A 19729-nucleotide genomic window follows, 5' to 3' on the forward strand; every position below is an offset into this window, starting at 1 on the left:
GATCTTTTCAAGTCACTCTTTCTAACAGAACCCAATGTAAGCACACATTTTACTTTACATACTTTACACACAAAGTTCATTGATTATTTATTTGTCTGTTTTCTGTTGTTATTTTCACACTGCGTGGTGAAAGCTTTAACTCTCATTATACTTGTCTAATGACAATAAAAGCATTCAAATCAATTTAATAAATATGATTTGGTTGTTCAAACCATTTAGAATGATAACATTCTCCAACATTTCAGGAAGCTCTTTTTTTAAATCTTGCCTTGGGATGATTAAATTAAGGACATATACAATGTAGGTCAGGATATTGATTTTTCGAAAAAACAAATTAAAATATTTTAGCTCCAAAGTAGAAATCTGTTACTAAACAGACAACAACAATGATAATTTTTGGGTTCCATCTATTAATTTTGATCTGCTTCTCAAAGGAACGCCCAAAATTGTTGATTTGTGTTAATTCTACAATATCCCCTAAAACCAATTGAAATTTGCTCAAAACTTGTGAGATGGCAGTTTATTCTTTTATTTTGGAAGATCGCCTCCCAGAAGCGGATTTTTGGGAAGTGTGTTAAATGTCCGGAAGTAGTTTAGCGAAACTTTTGACGCTCCTAAAATCCGACGTCTTGGTCCAACACATCACCAATGAGTACGGGTAATACAGATCAGGGTGTAAGATGCTCTGGAGGTCGCCCCGCTGCCGTCTGTTAGTTGTTTAGCATTTTAACTCTCCGTTTTAGGGACAGTACGCGCTGACTTTTTCATACGAAAATGTCTAGAGTAGACGTCAACGAATACTTGTTCAACCTACCACCCAAGATCTACTTTTACTTCTGCCGGGTTATGGATGGGCTGTCAGACCACGACTGGACACGCTTTGGTGAGACCTAAAAACTACATGTCAATTCCTGATTAGACAAAGTTTGATCAAATCCATCCCAACGGAAAGAATGTTAATTAACCAACCATTTTTACTGTGTGATTCATGAGAAAAACGTCATAATAAGCCGCTATTTCCTGAAAGTTTATGTAATGGCAGGAAATTTCAAGTATTAGAACTGGTTTAGACAATCAAATGGAAGTATTTCACATAGTATGCCATTGCTGGTGACGTCAGTTATACCCACAATTTCCCGGGCTATCGCTGCCGTTTTATCTACATAAGAGCAGGAATGGACTGGGCATGCCGGGGAATGGGCCAACATGCAATTTTGGGCTGGCTAAACAGCTTGAAGTATCTGATTTAGGAACTTCATGAGCCATTTCACTTTGTCGCTAGTCCACAGCCAGTTTTGACACGTCCTGGTTGGAAGTTGACGTCACATTTCTCATGAAAATCGCATAGCCTGTGAGATGTGTCATCTTTGTGTGTAATAACCTTCCACCAAACTGCTTTTATCTATTTTGAAATGAACATTGTGACCCAGCTTCAGATGTTCTTGGAGATCAAACCAATGTGCGATTGGCGGCGAGGAAGGAGGCGCGAACCGACTACGTGATCAATCAATGGTCCAACAGGAATGGTCGTGTTGGTGAATTGTTGGACCTGCTCAGCCATCACCAGCTTTTTCATCAAAGAGACATGATCTTGGAATGTAGGTCTTCTGCTTTCTGATCTTTGACCCAGTCATTTCATGATTGCAATATGTCCTTTTATCCATTTAGGGGTGTCTTCTTCAACGGCTCCTCCCCCAGCTCCTTGTCCTGTTATCCCCTCCCACTTTGATCTGCCTTCCAGATCAAGGGATGCTCCATCCACAACTACAGCTCACATGATCAGCACTACAGGTAGAATGACCTGCAACCATTATTATGTCGTTAAGGTTAAACAACCTGAATTAGACACTGAATTTGTACTGCTTTTAGAAACATTCAACTAAGAAAAAACTAGCAAAAGAAATAGGAATGACAGTGAATAGGAAAAAAAATTCTTTGTTCTGCAATCCGGACATTTTTACAGAAATCGAAAATATTTCAATATATAGGCTTGTATGAGATGTGAGGGCTAATATTTCAAACAGATTTATATGTGCAAAATAGCTAGGATAGTCTGCAGCATTGTATTTAGCAAAATACATTTACATTTTTTACTCAATTTAAAAAATATATGTTTTTGAGGTATATGCAAATCATGTAGTGCAATGCGAGTGGTATAACGGAATCATATGATAAATAACATGTTCATTTTAAAGTCACAAAGACCTGTGTGTGACTGAAGGATGTTCAATTTGAAAAGGAATGTGTTGATTGTTTTCTAAAGGAGAAGAAAGAGCACTACCCCGCCCGGCCCCACCCCCCTCAAGCTTGCACTCAGGTCTACATAGAACCCTGCAGGTTAATAATACTCATCAATAACTGATTAGACATGGCGTGTCTAAAAAATGCACTCAATCTGCTAGACTCCCCGAGTGGTGACGTGTGACCATGTAGGCAATGGAGTGATGTGCTGGTCATATAATGAGCTGCAAGTTGCAACCGGGGACTTCTCGGAAAGTCTGCGGGTCGGTGAAGGAGGCTTCGGAGTCGTCTTCAGAGCGAACCTAAGAAACATGGACTGTGCAGTCAAGAGACTCAAACAGGTCAGAAAATCACACACATTACACTTGATAGAGTGTTAGGATACCAAAGATGGTTTTACGGTAACCCCTCGAATATCACATCTTCACTTATCGCAAATTCACTACTTTGCAATTTTTTTTCTCGCTGTTAATTCTTTTTTGTAAAGGTTATAATAGGGGTGACCCTACTTCACAATTTTTCAATTAGTGTGGCGGCCATTTCTGGTCTACATTAGATGAAGCGGAATATGTCATTCCCAATTTTTGACCTGAGTCTTTTTAACTTAGTTTAAAGCAATATTTAAATGATCAAAATCTACTTTATATCTTTTTCTATTGCATGTTTATGTGCTATTTAAAAAATATAGAAAACACCTATTGAAAAATATACAATACCTAATTAATAAATGAAATAATAATTGCCAGTTCCTCATTACTTTGTCACTCAAGTAGTAGTTATTTGTCACACTGCTTTTTACTTCCATATCAAAGTCATATTACTATAAAATAAATAAAAAATATAAAAAACCTTAATACAAATTTTGGTTATGCTACTCACCTCATCTTAATGGTATGATCCAACAACTGGAGGATGACAACAAACAGGGTTTTGTCGACAGGACTTCGTGTTGGACTCAAACGTTCTAAAGGAGAGCTTCAAGAACGAAGTGGAAAAACTTTCAATGTGAGTGTTCTCTTTTGTGGATACTGTCCACAAACTAGCATACAATCCACAGTTGTGGGTAAAAGGTTAAACCACATGTCATGTTAAAAGGAACTATACCATAACGGTTATTCTTCTGTGTGGCTGACTAGGTTTAGACACCCGAACATTATCGATCTGCTTGGATACTGTCAAGGACCAAGAGTTTGTCTCATCTACAGTTATATGGCGAGCTCCCTGGAAGATCAGCTACACAATGTAACACAAACAAAGACGCACGTGCGCACCCCCAAATACATAAACATGTCCTTACGTATCAAGGTGTCTGTGTGTGTGTGTTTAGGTGTCTCCTGCTCTTGCCTGGTTTTTGAGGGTCCGTATAGTTCATGAAGTATCAACAGCCTTGCAGTTCCTCCACTTTCCTCCAGGCGGACATGACTCTGTCATTCATGGCGATGTGAAAAGGTTGACGTGAAGCACAACACATCCCATCAGGCTGATTTCTTTCATTGTAACCTCTTCAGTCCTCCATCCTCTGTTTACACGCTGTCTCCCCAATAGTTGAATAATATCCATATTTTTCACTTAGATATTGACACTATTGATAAAGTATGATAAAACAATATATCACAACAAGACTTTTGGAATCGTTTTAGTTTTTCAGATACAATAGTAACAAATAACAAAACATTTCCGTGTTCTGTTGCAGTTCAAACATTCTTTTGGACGGCCACCTGAGGGCAAAGCTGGCTGACTTCGGCTTGGCGCGCTTTGTGTCTCCCAACTCAACATGTCATCCGGCATCCAAGACAACCACATTGGGTCAAACATCCATTGTGAAAGGAACGCTGGCATACCTACCAGAGGAGTACGTAAGGAACGGAAAGCTGGGAACGGCGCTGGATGTTTATAGCTTTGGTGTGGTGAGTCCATATAATATTGAATTTTGTGCTCCATTGATTCTCTAAGTATGGTATAAGTACTATAAGAAACCCCTCATGCCATACAAATACAATTGTTTTCAAGTGATTCATCAAGAAGCAATCTTTCCACGCAAGCACTGTTACTTGTAATGCCTCATTTGGTGTTTTTTTTTTTTAATTCAAGAAAATGTTGCACACTAATTGTAAACACTTGTCTCTGCCTTGGAAAGTTTATGAAACTTTTGTTTCCACTGCAGGATCTATAACCTTTAATAATTATATTACATTTGGTTCATTATTCAAGAACATATTTTGTTCTTTTTAAATGTTACAATAGTTAAAGGTAAGAAATCTATGAAAATATATACATTTTTGAGAAGCTTACTTACAGAATGGTGAAATTCAATAAAGATGCGAGTATATTTTAAGGGTTGAAACCCTTCACATTCTTGGAAAAGATTTATAATTTTATGTCTGTCTTGCAGGTGTTATTGGAGGTACTGACTGGTCGGCGAGCTCTGAAGAAAGACAAAAAATTGGGAGATATTTACCTGGTGTGAATTCTTACTCCCACACACACACACACACACACACACACTCACAAGTGTACGTACCCTCTAAAAGGTTCCAATTGCTCTGCAGAAGGATGTAGTCAAGGAAGTCCATGAAGACTCGACTGCTTGTTACAAAGCGGCATGGAGCAAACACCTGGACCGTCGCCTGATCACGGGTCAGTCATTTTCTTGTTAGACTGCCCTGCGGCCTCACCAAGTCTTCAATAAATAGCTTGTTGTATCTGCAGGGAGTGCCACAGAGTTGGTTGGGAGCATGGAGATGGCGGCACTGGCCTGCAGGTGCCTGGATAGGAAATGGAAAAACAGGCCTGCCACGACTGAGGTTTACTTTCTATCTGTTTTATTGTGAGAATTCACAATAGTGAAAAGAATACAACATAAGTTCCTAATTTTTTTGAACATATTTAGAGTATATAGCTACAGTGGACTCTTGGCCTCAAAGGACAGGTTACCAAATAAGTTACCAGTATGTTTATTTTTTATTTTTTAAGGATGAGTGTGGATAGATACAGCTCTACAGAAGTGCACTTAATTTGCCATTCTGATTATGTCTGAGTTTTCATTTAAAATATAAACTGTTTATTGTACATTTCACTGAGATCTATAAAGCCGGCACACATAAAAGTAACAATAACAATACTTATAAACGAAATTATTTTGGAGTAACAATAAAACTACTTCTCTCAGGTGTTTGACAAACTCCAAGAAATCAGGGACTTCCTCCCTTCTCCCAACGGCGTCTCCCCCGAAGCCCACCACTCTTCAGAATCAAGTGTGGAGGTTTTAAGCCAGCATTTGTCCAAACTGGGACCACTCGAGGACACTTACCGGCCACACAGAGGCTCCCTACCACTTCCTTCTTCTTCCTCCTCTGATATCTCCTTACATTCTTCCATAGTTCCTCCCCCCACAGGACCTCAACATTCTTCTCTACCGCCTCTCCCAGCCACTCATAGCCACCTCCATGCGCCATCCTCCCTTCCTTCTTTTTCATCCTCTCAGCATGGTCCCTCCTCATCGTTTGAGGGTCCTTGCGAAACAGATGAGAGTCGGGGATTCTCCCAGTATGACATTTCAACTGGGAGGCAGTTCAACTCCAAACAGTTATCCATACCCAACAGAGACGAGTCCCAGAATCTATCTGGACCTACAATGTCCCATCCCAGAGAGCCTACCGAGGTCCCGATAAACTCTCATCACAGATCAGGACTTGGTCTCTCACATAGAACCCCCAGTTGCCCCCAGATTGGAGCTGGACCAAGATCACATGTTCCAGAATTCTTATCTTCTCCAGCTCCTCTCCAGTCACTGTGTCCCCAGACCTCAGGTAAGATGAAATTCTGAGATAACATTCATCGATAGATGGCTCATAAGATATCTTGTCATGTTTTTGTCTTCTCTTTTTGGGCAACTAGATGGCGTTCAGCCACGGGAGAATTACAGGGGTCCAGAAGAGAGTGACGAGTTGGAATATCTTGCTGCTAAAGACACCTGACAGGTGGAGATCATAAAAACACCTTGTAAATTATTTTTACTCAACTAAACTATTATTGCTTCAACATAAAAATAACTGAAATCAGTAAAATAGTCCCTAGAACTTCACCTCAAGTTGACAACGGATTAATTTCTCTTTATTGATACTCAGACATTCCAGTTTTTTATTAAGTGTTTATATTGTCAGAAGTTGTTACAACAATAGCCTGTTGTCAGTGGAAAGTTCAAACTATGTGTTCAGTAATAAATGTGTCAATTGTTTGTAAATTTTCCCGATTGACTGTGATACTGTGCATTGGGTTTTAATAATTAGACCAACAGTTTCAAGCAAACCCAAAATTGCCAACACATTTTGTGTGACATGGCCAAACACTCACATGCAGTTGTGCTTTTCAACTTGTTTTCATGAATTTTGCTTTCATTTTTAATGAGAGAATCGCTGGGCATAAGGAAATGGACAACCATTCACGCTCATGCTTTTAACTAGGAGTAATTTAGATAGCGTGCTTGTTTTGGGGATGTGAGAAGAAACTGGAGCGTCCCTGGAGAAAACCCATGCAAGCCTGGGAAACAAGCAAACTCCACACAGTGAGGATCCATCAGGGATCGGAGCCTCAACCCAGAACTGTAAGGCCGAAGTGCTAACCACTTTCTCACTGGGCTACCTCATGTCATTTAAATGAATTAATTCATTTTTTTATATTAATTACTTTCTTAATACATTACTATTTAAATACACACGAATGGCCGGGACCCAATTGAGGGTGTGTACTAGTTTCTGGCCAGCTTTTACTTTTTTCCCTGCAAAAATGAATTAAATTAAATCATTTTATTTAAAATAATTCAAATATTGTTTTTTTTTTTTACTGCTCATTGAAAAATTGATGTGGGATATACTAACAATGAATGTAAATCGGGTGTCGCATTTGAGACTATAATAATGTATCATAAAAGTTGTAGGGAAAAATAATCATAATTCGTCCATTAAAGGGTTAAATACTAAAATCTTACAACTGGATAAAATTGGGTTGAACGTGTGTCGTTTTTTTTTTTGGCTAGCGAGCGATCTGTCATTTTCGGTCCATTTTTATGCGTGTTTGTTTTTATCCAAACTTGGCACGAGTGAAGTTCCTGTGGTTAGGATAGTTTAGCCACTAGCTTAGCATATTTTAGCCACTAGCTTAGCATAGCTTAGCCCCCAGCTAGCAGGACCCTGCTGTTTTTTGCGCTCGTCTCGCGCTGGTTTGTTTGGTTACCGTTAGCAGCAAAATGGCGCCTTCCATCCCAGCGCATATACGCGCTGATCTGTATTTTTAAGAGCTGAATTCTGTTTCCTCGGAGCTTTTCCACACGCGCATATTTAAACCAAGGTACTCGCCTTTTATCGGATATGCGTGATCGTTCTTTGGGGTAACTGTGAGCCTGCAAAGCCTGGCGATTGTGCTTACTTCCCGTCCACTCTGCTTTCACCGGCAGAAAATGGCGGACTCGTCGCCGTAGCCACTATGGTTGTAAGTGGCACATTGGAACTAGTAAAAGTGTTAAAGGCGTTTTTTACACTGTGGATACAAAAGGATCCATCGTCGCTTTTTACTTTTTAGCAAAAGTGCATGGTTTGAGGCCCAAGCACAATTTGGCGTGCTAATACCACAGCGCGGCGCAAGGCGTGGACGGACTACAACTTTTCATTCGGTTTCCGCTTTCCACTCAACAAGGATTGTTAGTGGTGGACTCGATCTAAAGGACATGGAGGTCGAGCCTGTGGTGCTTCATCCCCGCTGGAAGCGTGTCCTCGGATGGAGCGGTCCCGTACCGCGGCCCCGTCACGGACACCGGGCCGTGGCGATCAAGGAACTGATGGTGGTGTTTGGTGGTGGCAACGAGGGTATTGTGGACGAGCTGCACGTCTACAACACAGGTATCCCTATCGGTACCGACGATCCTCAAACATGAGCCTCACACAGTGTAAAATGGGTTCCTGTTGTGCACATCGCTTAACATTTGCAAGCGGTTCAACTAACAAAGATGGAAGCGTAGATCTGAGTGACTATAATGTAACGTTGTCGTGCGTATTTATGAGAATCCGTGGTGTTAGAAACACTCGTTTCTATGATTCGATTGTTGACACGCCAAGGCTTGATCAATTTGTGTGCCGAATGTTAAGAAAAATGGCGCGTTTTTACTGAAAACAATGTAACGTCACAGGGACACGCCCCTCTTTCTGTGGGTGTCTGGACGTAGATGTACTATATAGATTGCCAAAGGTATTCGTCCGTGGTTGTTTATGAATTTAAGCACCATAATCCATAGGGATTAATACGATTTTTACCATAGCCAAACGTTTCACATAATAATGGGAGTATTGTATTGTCCAAAATATTTCCTTAGTAAAAGTTATCTATGGACTTAACAGACATGCAGAATCTTGATTTGAACTAGAGCAGAAAAATGGGAGCATGGTCTTCCCATTCAGTAATATATAATATGTAATGTGACGTAATGTTACAAATTGCTTCTGAAAGAAGTTTTAAAAATTCACATCAGCACACTACTAAATCTTTTAAAAATGCGCCCCAGAATAGTTGTATCTACAAACTTCAACACCCGTATACGTTAAACCACAACCAATGCATTAGGAATTGGATTACTCGTTAGTCAGTTAGTTATTGATTAAACCAAATACTTTTGGCAATATGGTGAATCTCAGCTCTGCACTTAAATTATGTGAAAGTAAAACTTGCCAGTTCATATAAATTCAACTATTGTTATAGGGTCGTTGTAATGTTAAGTATTTTGGAGATATATCATAATAAACCCCATACTGTTCTGTTTTATGAATCTGTAACATTGTTTTTCATCAATATGTCACATCATGAGTTTCATCTGTTGCTGTCCTCACTTTCCCTCCTCCTTTCTGACCTCCCCATCCACAGCTACTAATCAGTGGTTCATCCCTGCTGTGCGAGGGGACATCCCACCAGGCTGTGCTGCTTATGGGTTTGTGTGTGATGGCACTAGACTGCTGGTGTTTGGAGGAATGGTGGAATACGGAAAGTACAGCAACGATCTCTACGAGCTGCAGGTTAGTATGTGTGTCCGATTTCTAACCGTCTTTTGGAAACAGTCATGTGAGCAATAAACATATCCATCAGGCCAGTCGCTGGGAATGGAAGCGTCTGAAAGCAAAGGCACCAAAGAACAACCCGCCCCCTTGCCCCCGTCTCGGTCACAGCTTTTCCCTGATTGGTAATCGCTGCTTTTTATTCGGAGGCTTGGCCAATGACAGTGAAGACCCCAAGAACAACATTCCCCGGTAATATAAAACATTGAATTGGTGTCTTTAAAACACTTGAGTAACCTCGGTCTTCTTCTCAGGTACCTGAATGACCTGTACTCCCTGGAACTGCGTCAGGGCTCCAGCGTTGTCTGCTGGGACATTCCATTGACATCCGGGCAGCCGCCTCCTCCCAGAGAAAGTCATACTGCAGTGGTGGCAAGTGGTGTTCACGGAAACCGCCTGATTATCTACGGGGGGATGAGCGGCTGCAGGCTGGGTGATCTATGGGTGCTCGATATCGGTAAGATCGATGATAGCGCACACTCAAAAACAAATATACCATGACAATTGATATACCGTGATTTTACAGATTCGCTCGTCTGGAGCAAACCGGATTTTAGTGGAACTGCGCCGTTGCCTCGCAGCCTGCACTCAGCCACAACTGTCCATAACAAGTAACGTGGCTCAAACATGTGGTCAGCTAGCATCGCTCAAATGAACTTATTGCCTGTCCCATCTCACACACCTGTCTCTCACCCTGTCCAACTGTCTGTTAGGATGTACGTGTTTGGAGGTTGGGTTCCTCTGCTGATGGATGATGTTAAAGTGGCAACACATGAGAAGGAGTGGAAGTGCACTAACACACTGGCTTGCCTTAATCTTGGTAAAAGCACACACCCACATCCTTAACAGTGACATAATTGAAAGACAAACTGGTGGAAGTGTGTGAATTGGTCAAACTAAACTAATCCACATGCTGCTGTTCCAATTTGTGGACAGACACGCTATGCTGGGAGATGGTGGAAATGGACAGCGAGGAGGACAGCATTCCAAGAGCCCGCGCTGGTCACTGCAGCGTAGCAATCAACTCCAGACTTTACGTCTGGAGCGGGAGAGACGGATACAGGAAGGCTTGGAATAACCAGGTCTGCTGCAAGGACCTCTGGTACTTGGAGACAGGTGGGCAACTGCTATCCTTAAGGGAATGCCACCTTCCTTCCACAGTTTTTAACAAGTCATTTGTGTCTGTCCTCAGAGCGTCCCAATGCTCCGACCCGAGTCCAGCTGGTGCGGGCCAACACCTCTTCTCTGGAAGTGAGCTGGGGACCATCACAGACTGCTGAAACCTACCTGCTGCAGATACAGAAGTACGACATTCCCACTACGTCTGTGGCGAGCCCAACTGCCGCAACAGCTAACCCTTTGAAGAGCTCGACGCCTGTCACAGCAAGTCTGACAAGCCAATCCCCACGCCTCACATTAGTGCCCCAGTCCCCTGCAGCAACCGCATCTGCAAACTCATTGTTAGCTGCCAAAGGTCCAAGTACGTTTGTTTTTTTTATTCTGACCTGGTTCCCTCCTAATTCCTCCTGTGTTTCAAATTTGTGATTATACTAGCTTTCTCCTATGTTTTTAGTCATTTAACTTGCTTCCTTTTTTAAGATTTTTGGTGGTACCTTTCCACAGTCATGGTGTTTTAATGGGCTGTTAATTTCAAATTGCAGTACATGTTTAAGTTGATTTCATCAGTGTTGCATAACAAAATGTACCCCAAATTTGAATTAACATACTAATAGTTAAAGTTACCTGGTGTATAGTTTAGCACACATGGTGAGCGATGGGCTAAAGTAGAGCCTGTGTAAGGAAGCCAAGATTCACTGTTAGGCTAATGTGATGAGGTGTATTTAGGTGTTTATGTTTGAAGTGTTTGTATAATGGTGCAAAAGAATATAGTGATGGTGACTTACCTGGCTCATATTTTTCGACAGCGGTCCTAAAGGTGGCCACTCAAGGAGCCACAACCGGTGCCTCGTTTGTCACTGTGCGACCAGCCACACCCAAATACCCGGTCACCGTGACCACACTTCCTGCAAATGTTCGCATGATGGTGCCTGCCCAGGTTGCACAAGCTACGGTAAGTGGACCTGCACGTTTCCAATATCGTGTGTTGCGTGAGAGACCAACCCCTGTGCTTCCCGTTTGCTCTCAGCCAATCAGTAGCGGTCCTCAGATGAGTGGAATGGCGGCGCTGGCAGCAGCAGCTGCTGCTACACGTAAGATTACCCCAGCCACGACAACATTACTTAACGTGCCAACGGGAGCCACTATTGTTAAGACAATAGCGGTCAGTCCTGGATCCGGCAGCCTTCCTGTTACAATGGTAGGCTTCTTTGATACATTTTTCCATGTGGTATGTGCGCACAGTTCAGTCCTTGACGCTTCATCTTGACAGGTCAGTAACCCTGCGACCCGTATCCTGAAAACCGCTGCCGCTCAGCTGGGTGGCACAACTGTCGTCTCCAGCCCTGGCACTAGCAACCGACCAATTATTACAGTCCATAAAGCTGGGACGGTTACCACAGTGGTAGGGGGAGTCACCAAGACCTACACACTGGTTAACAGCCCAATGGGCATGGGAACGAGTAATGCTCTGGTGAGTGATGTCACTTAATGCTGATCTCATAGAATATGACCTCAAAGCCAGCTGGTTGGATTTGTTATGTCAAACATCATGACAATTGCTTGCAAATCTGCTTTTGTTCAATCATTCACACGTAACAAATATAGAAGTGTTGCATTTTGTGGGCCAGCTTAAAAAAAATCATTCAAAATAAATCAGGAAGATCAAGGCTACAGATATTCCCTGGTTATCCACATCTTCCCCTGAGCTTTTTTGTGTTCGCACATCCACTACTTCTGTTTTTATAGTCTTGTTTCTCACTACCCTAATGCAATTAGATTAATGCTTACTGATAATTGAAGTGAAGAGTAAGCCATGTGATGTGGATGGGTCAACATTTTGATACGTCTGTGACCTTGTTCATCATTTTGCTAAGTCAACTAATGAAATCTTACTTTACACGCGTGTTCAGATCAGCAATCTGGGAAAGGTGATGTCTGTGGTGCAGTCGAAACCTGGTCAAACAGCAAGCAGCTCCGTTGCACAGATCCTACAGGTAGTTTTTCGTAAGTAGTTTCCCAGTTGGCTATCAAGTGCATGCTAACAATCTTTGTGTCCATTAGGCGAAGGGCACCATTCCTACTGGAACAATCTTGAAGCTGGTGAGCTCTGCAGACGGCAGGCAAACCACTGTGCTCAGCAGTCCCCAGACAGGCTCAGTTGTTTCCAAGCCAGGTGCTACCATCATAAAGACCATTCCTATGTCTGCACTTCAGGGGGGCACAGGTAAAGGAAGGGAAAAAGTCCATGTGTTACCATGTGTAGCCGACCATATGATAAATGATCAAGAAAATGACAGCAATGTTGCAGGCATTCTAAGCATGCACATCCTTGATTAAGTAATTAAAATGACAAATACCAAGGGGTGCTTGGGATTATTCAGTCATTATACAAATAAAAACATAAAACCACATTTTCGTTGAACAGTGCAGTCATGACGAAAGTATCTCCCTAACAGGTGGGCCGATCACAATTCTCACAACCAAGGTGGGGACACCAGGGGCTGCCGGAAAAATCATCACAACAGTCCCCAAAATCTCAGCCAGCCAGCAGGGCATCACACAGGTAAAACCTGCTCTTTTGTGGTAATAGTTAAGAGGGTGCCACGCACAGGCCGTGCGACTCAAAATGCCATGTTGTCCACAGGTGGTATTGAAAGGGGCTACAGGGACGCCGGGAACTATCCTCAGGACTATCGCGAAGGGCGGAGTCAGACTGGTGACCCCAGGCACCACTGGCTCCAAGCCTGGGGTCACTACGCTGGTTGTAAAGGGGACAACAGGTAAACAGCGGATGCTCCTTTTTGCACATCCTTGAACAGACTAAAAGAAGACTATCTTACTCTTCTAGGTGTGTCTAGTCTGGGCACCATATCGCGAAGTGTTGCTACCGCAGTGGCAGGTTTGACCACCAACACCAGTGCCTCGCTTGCCACACCCATCACCACTCTGGCAACAATTGCTGCGCTCACCAACCAGGTCACCACTGCGACAGCTGCTGTTGGTGTTGGACCCAAGCAGGTTGCGCACATGTGTCCAATCTCTGGTTGTGAATCTCATTTTAGAAGCTTACATAGTCCAACGTTTGGCCTTACAGGTCACTTTAATCATGACCCCAAGCGGAGCAGAAGGACAGTCGTTGGTCCAGGATCTGCCTGTCTCCATCATGGCTTCCCCCACATCAGAAGAACCGGGAAGTACGACGAGCACGCTTACAAGTAGTGGTCAGGAAGGCGAGAGTGGCGATGTTGTGAGTGCAGGTAGGTCAAATTCCCACAAGTGAAACTATAAGCACTGATGTGAATCGATTCATCTTCAAAAGTCCTATTTCATCTCAAACATCAACAGCATACTGGATTCATTTTTTTTTTAGAGTGAATTTTTATTAGCGTAATAACTCCTTTTGATGAAGTTTACCTTTTTTATAAGCAAGATTATGTGGAGAAGTGAAACAAAATTGCATTTGATATTTACTGGAGCTATATTTACACTTTGCACAGTGACTGAGGTCTGCTCCAACCCACCCTGCGAGACACATGACACGGGTACCACCAACACTGCTACTGTTTCCGTTGCAACCATCGCCGACAAAGTGTGCAGCAACCCACCTTGTGAGACCCATGACACTGGAACCACCAACACCGCCACTGTCGCGACGGCGGGCACAAGTCAAGTACTGCAGGTAAGATACCAAAAGAAAGTCATCCAGTGCTTGACCAAGACTTACATTATATAAATATCTACTCTGTGGTTTTGCAGACAAACATTGCCACACTTGATCAGGTACAGAAAATCCTGAAATACTGAAAGCTATATTTTATTTTGTTTAAAGAGATAATAGCTTCAGTATAAAACCAGGGAAAACATGGTAGGAAGTTGTTTAGTGTGTTCGAAATGGCTACAAAGTGGATTTCAAACTCCTAATTGTTATTTGGGCAGAAAACCAGGACTTCCTCGTGTGACTTGATCAGTCTCTGATTTTGCGTGCAAGAGCCTCCTCACTTTCCCCCAAAGATTGTCTATATTGAATGCCTTTTTGCTAACAGGTGTGCTCCAATCCTCCATGTGAAACTCACGAAACTGGAACAACCAACACTGCCACCACAGTGGGAGCGGGACGACTAAATCAGGTAAGCCAGCCATAGTTGAAACAAAATGTTCACATACATACACAACGTTAATTGCAACTGTTTTTTCCCAAAAGTCTAAAATTAAATCTAACTAAATTTACAGCACAACAGGGTCAGTGAAAAATTATGAGGTTCCCAGTTCTCAGTTAATGGAAATGTCTCTGCGTACTATAATGACAAAAAGCATCCAATTCAATTATTTTTTGGTATTTAAGACAGACGGTTCCATTGTGTACTACTAATATTTCTACACATCCAGCTTGCAGTCAATTTGCAAAGGGCCACACTTAGCTTTTTTACAACTTGATTACAGGTATGCTCCAATCCACCATGTGAGACACACGAAACTGGAACAACCAACACTGCCACCACAGTGGGAGCGGGAGGACAAAATCAGGTAAGCCAGCCATAGTTGAAACAAAATGTTCACATACATACACAACGTTAATTGCAACTTTTTTTCCCCAAAAGTCTAAAATTAAATCTAACTAAATTTACAGCACAACAGGGTCAGTGAAAAATTATGAGGTTCCCAGTTCTCAGTTAATGGAAATGTCTCTGCGTACTATAATGACAAAAAGCATCCAATTCAATTATTTTTTGGTATTTAAGACAGACGGTTCCATTGTGTACTACTAATATTTCTACACATCCAGCTTGCAGTCAATTTGCAAAGGGCCACACTTAGCTTTTTTACAACTTGATTACAGGTATGCTCCAATCCACCATGTGAGACACACGAAACTGGAACAACCAACACTGCCACCACAGTGGGAGCGGGAGGACTAAATCAGGTAAGCCAGCCATAGTTGAAACAAAATGTTCACATACATACACAACGTTAATTGCAACTTTTTTTTCCAAAAGTCTAAAATTAAATCTAACTAAATTTACAGCACAACAGGGTCAGTGAAAAATTATGAGGTTCCCAGTTCTCGGTTAATGGAAATGTCTCTGCGTACTATAATGACAAAAAGCATTCAATTCAATTATTTTTTGGGATTTAAGATAGACGGTTCCACTGTGTACTACTAATATTTCTACACATCCAGCTTGCAGTCAATTTGCAACTGTCCACACTTATCTTTTTTACAACTTGATGACAGGTATGCTCCAATCCACCATGTGAGACACACGAAACTGGAACCACCAACACTGCCACCACAGCCACAGGTAGCCTCCTTACACTAAGCTTTTTGTTCTAAATCAGCCGCTTCTTTGTCTGCATCTATTTTTAAATGACCACACTTGCTATGTTAACTGTAGCTCAGCAGGGCGACGGGATTCAAGGAGATTCCATAGAGCCCGCTTTGTCTCCCTCTTCTGCTCCTGCTTCTTCTGCTGCCATCAGCCAAGGCAGAGCCATTACCACAGTTACACAGGCCACACCCACACCTGGTCCGGCAATACCTGTAAGTACAATTAACCCCCATCCCTCCACCCACCTGTTAAAATCATCACTGAAGTGCTGGTGTATGTTGGTAGGAAATCTCTTCGTTGGTCAGAGAAGATGCAGTCAAGACTGATGAGATAGCCGTCGCCCCGGCAATAGAAGCAACAGAAGAGCCTATGCAAATAGGGGGCCAATCAGAGGATGTGATGTCGTCATCTGCAACTCTGTTGTTGCAAGGCAGTGAGGCGGCTCAGGTACTGTAGGCCAAACCTTTTAAAGACTTAAAGAAGTGTGCATCTTCTCACCAATTTGTCTGATGCTCAGTCCGTGGACACGCCTCCTCAGGAGCTGATGTCATCAGAAGGGGTGAGCGGCGAGATGGACACCGGAAACACAACGACACTGATGGTGACGGCTGATGGGCTGTCCACAGACGATTCGCAAAATCTTACTATACAGGCTTTCCTGCAAGCGGCGGGGCACATCGGTAAAACACAATTATCAAGTGTACAATCTCCAGGATTTGTGGGAATAAAGGTGCTAGTATAATGACGGAATCACAATTTTTTTTTTCTCAGATGGCGCCGAGTCCGAGCAGTCCATTCCAATTGTGCTGACTCAGGAGGAGCTCGCTGCTCTGGTCCAACAACAACAACAGCTACAGGACTTGCAAGCAGGAGAGGAGGCGGATCCCGGCCCCGTGCCCACAGGTACTGCTTACATCTGTATGTCATATCGCCACTTGTGCTACTAAATCACTGAGCTTTCTGACTCCCCCTCTTCATTTTCAGAGGGTCTCGCTCCAGCAGACAGTCTAAATGACCCTGTGGCGGAGAACAATGGCCTTGAGGCGGCATCGTCCGCTGTGAGCAGCGCTGTGGCTCGATTGGCAAGCACTTTTAGCCCCGCCCCCGCCCTGACTGTTAGCCCCAAAGCTCGACCTGCTGCCCCAGTCAATGATGTGTCCAACGGCATCAGCGCCAATGAGGTTGGGAGACGGCGTCGAATGTAACTCGCCATACAAAGTAACTTGACCACATTTGTGTTGTGTGTGTTTGCACTTAGTGGTTTGATGTAGGAATCGTCAGAGTGACCAACATGTCCGTCTCTCACTACTACATCCCTGATGACCATGTCACTGTAGATGTAAGAAAATTCAATTTTTCACAAAATATCATCCTTTTCCGCTTTCCAAGTATGAGCTCACTGGTTGTACTTCCTACAGCACCACTCCGGCGTGATGCCAGACTACAGTCAGATGAAAAAGATGGAGCTTCAGCCAGGGACGGCTTACAAATTCCGTGTAGCCGGCATTAATATTTGTGGCCGCGGAGCTTTCTCGGAAGTATCTGCATTTAAAACATGTCTACCTGGGTTCCCTGGAGCGCCATGCGCCATCAAAATTAGCAAGGTGAGGCACACGTCCTCATGTAACAACCTGCTGGATTGCCTGCTTACCTAACATCAACCAAGTAATGATTACCTTCTTTGTTGACAAATGGAATTGGCCTTTTCTAATTTTTAATGTGTTTAAATATAACTGAGTTACCTGTAACTCTAAGCATTAGGACAATAAGTATGGTATTCTATAGTATTTTTATTTTTTTATTTTTTTCACATAGCAACAGCAGGTATTTTTTTGGAAATATATTTTTGTACGCGCTGATGCAAGTTAATTTTTGAAACATCATACCCATGAATCATGCAAAAACAAAAGATAGGATCTTCGTCTTGAAAAAAAATCTGAGATTTTACTTTTTATATTTTGATTTCACAATTTGCATTTCTGTTCCTACAGAATTTAGGCGGAGCTCAACTCACCTGGGAACCTCCAGCTGTCACGTCAGGGAAGATCACAGAATATTCCGTGTATCTGGCAATCCAGTCGTCCCAGGGCACTGCCGCTTCCTCGTCCGGTCCTGCCCAACTGGCCTTCATGAGGGTGTACTGTGGCACCAGCCCATCATGCCTGGTCCAAAATACCAGCCTCAACAACGCCCACATTGATCACACCACCAAGCCGGCCATCATCTTCCGCATTGCCGCTCGCAACCAGAAGGGCTACGGCCCGGCCACGCAGGTCCGGTGGCTTCAAGGTGGGCAACACCAAGACTACAGGAAAAAGTTGCCGTTTGTCATGCACTTCACCTGTTCTATGTTTTCCATAGAAACCAGCAAAGACACCAAAGCCGCCAGCAAGCGACCGGTATCCTCTCCTGACATGTGAGTAGTAACTGATTATTTGATTCATGTTGTCACGTCTCTTGAGGGTGCTGAAGAAATGTGTTTTAATCTTATGTCTTCAGTAAATCTGTCGCACCAAAGAAGCTCAAAGGCGACCAGTCAAAGGACTCCATGCCCTGCTGAGGTCTTCATGGAAATTTGTACATTGATCTATCACCACCTTTTGTCACTTTCCCCCCTTTCTAGAATGATTAAATGTTGAAAGGTCAACCATCTGTCTGATGACAAAGGGATTGCATCTACAGAGCCATTAAAAGTAAATTATTTTCTAGCTCCAGCAATAAAATATTCCTCAATGTAGCTTTACTTACATTGTGTATAGATATACATCTATACACACACTAATTTACATATATACACAGGATCCAAATGCAATCTTAACTTTGATGTATTGTAGCTGTGCGGATATTAAACCCTAGAAAAGGCCATTGACGTACTGATGAAAATTAGCATTGCACTAGCAGTATTTCCATCCTTTAAAATAGTGAAAATTAAAAAAAAGCCACATCAAAAGCAAGAATACAAATCCTTTGGCTGTGTTACAGCGAGGAATCATGGTTAAAGGATTTAACATTTAAAAAAAAAAAAAAAATCCTTGCTTAACGGATTTCCCCGATTATGACTCCTTCAGGATAAATAGTAAACTTTTTCTCACATTAGATTAAAACAGAATGGCATCCTACGACAAAATTAAAACGCTATAAAGTTTACTCCATTCAATGTAATTTAATTTGTTGGAATACGACATGGTTTTTGTAGGAAATGTGAATCAATTTGAGTGTCTGGGTAGGGTTCCGGTCCGAGCTCTAACAAATTTAGATTAGTACTGTAACAAATATGTCGCAAAGTAAAGATTGCATTCATATACCAATTTCAGAGTTTGGTACACAATTTAAAAATGATTTCATACATATATGACTAATATGTATATATGTGTGTGTATATCTATATATATACACACGTATATATATATATATATATATATATATATATATATATATATATATATATATATATATATATATATATATATATATATATATATATATATATATATATATATATATATATATATATATATATATATATATATATATATATATATATATATATATATATATATATATATATATATATATATATATATATATATATATATATATATATATATATATATATATATATATATATATATATATATATATATATATATATATATATATATATATATATATATATATATATATACATATATATATATACATACATACAGTTTTAATGTTGGTTATATTCATTTATAATTATATTTCTAATAATAATTTCCTAGTTACAACAATATTATAGTGAAAACAAAGCATTTGGCAGATTTTATAAATACATATACTTTGTTTTATTATACACATACATGTCTATACAATTTCTCCCCCTCCATGTTGGCCTATTAGCAAGATAAGGTGCATTCATTTTTTTTCTTCTCTTTTGTTGGCGTATAAAGCCGGATATGATTG

The 19729-nt window shown here is 41.6% G+C and overlaps 2 protein-coding genes across 2 annotated transcripts; both read left to right on the forward strand.

The window, feature by feature from the left end:
- The first annotated feature begins 447 nt into the window (after positions 1-447).
- Positions 448-6488, forward strand: irak1 (interleukin-1 receptor-associated kinase 1). The gene is made up of 14 exons (XM_077728236.1): positions 448-883; positions 1431-1598; positions 1669-1791; positions 2264-2337; positions 2403-2582; positions 3182-3246; positions 3378-3483; positions 3569-3690; positions 3935-4148; positions 4634-4702; positions 4791-4878; positions 4951-5045; positions 5411-6050; positions 6139-6488. Exons 1-14 carry the CDS (start codon positions 775-777, stop codon positions 6216-6218), a joined length of 2133 nt encoding a protein of 710 aa, XP_077584362.1. The 5' UTR covers positions 448-774; the 3' UTR covers positions 6219-6488.
- Positions 6489-7276: 788 nt separating this feature from the next.
- Positions 7277-18431, forward strand: hcfc1b (host cell factor C1b). The gene is made up of 32 exons (XM_077728225.1): positions 7277-8135; positions 9151-9299; positions 9370-9530; positions 9593-9795; positions 9865-9949; positions 10052-10158; positions 10275-10454; positions 10531-10818; positions 11264-11409; positions 11485-11655; positions 11728-11928; positions 12368-12451; positions 12519-12681; positions 12914-13020; positions 13102-13237; positions 13306-13475; positions 13552-13714; positions 13955-14136; positions 14501-14584; positions 14898-14981; positions 15295-15378; positions 15691-15757; positions 15851-15996; positions 16070-16231; positions 16302-16464; positions 16556-16687; positions 16769-16965; positions 17043-17123; positions 17203-17388; positions 17776-18073; positions 18146-18200; positions 18284-18431. The coding sequence occupies exons 1-32, from the start codon at positions 7964-7966 to the stop codon at positions 18342-18344; spliced, it is 4668 nt and encodes a 1555-aa protein (XP_077584351.1). The 5' UTR covers positions 7277-7963; the 3' UTR covers positions 18345-18431.
- The last annotated feature ends 1298 nt before the right edge of the window (positions 18432-19729 follow it).

This window comes from Stigmatopora nigra, chromosome 1 (assembly GCF_051989575.1).
Source record: "Stigmatopora nigra isolate UIUO_SnigA chromosome 1, RoL_Snig_1.1, whole genome shotgun sequence".
Lineage (NCBI taxonomy): Eukaryota > Metazoa > Chordata > Actinopteri > Syngnathiformes > Syngnathidae > Stigmatopora > Stigmatopora nigra.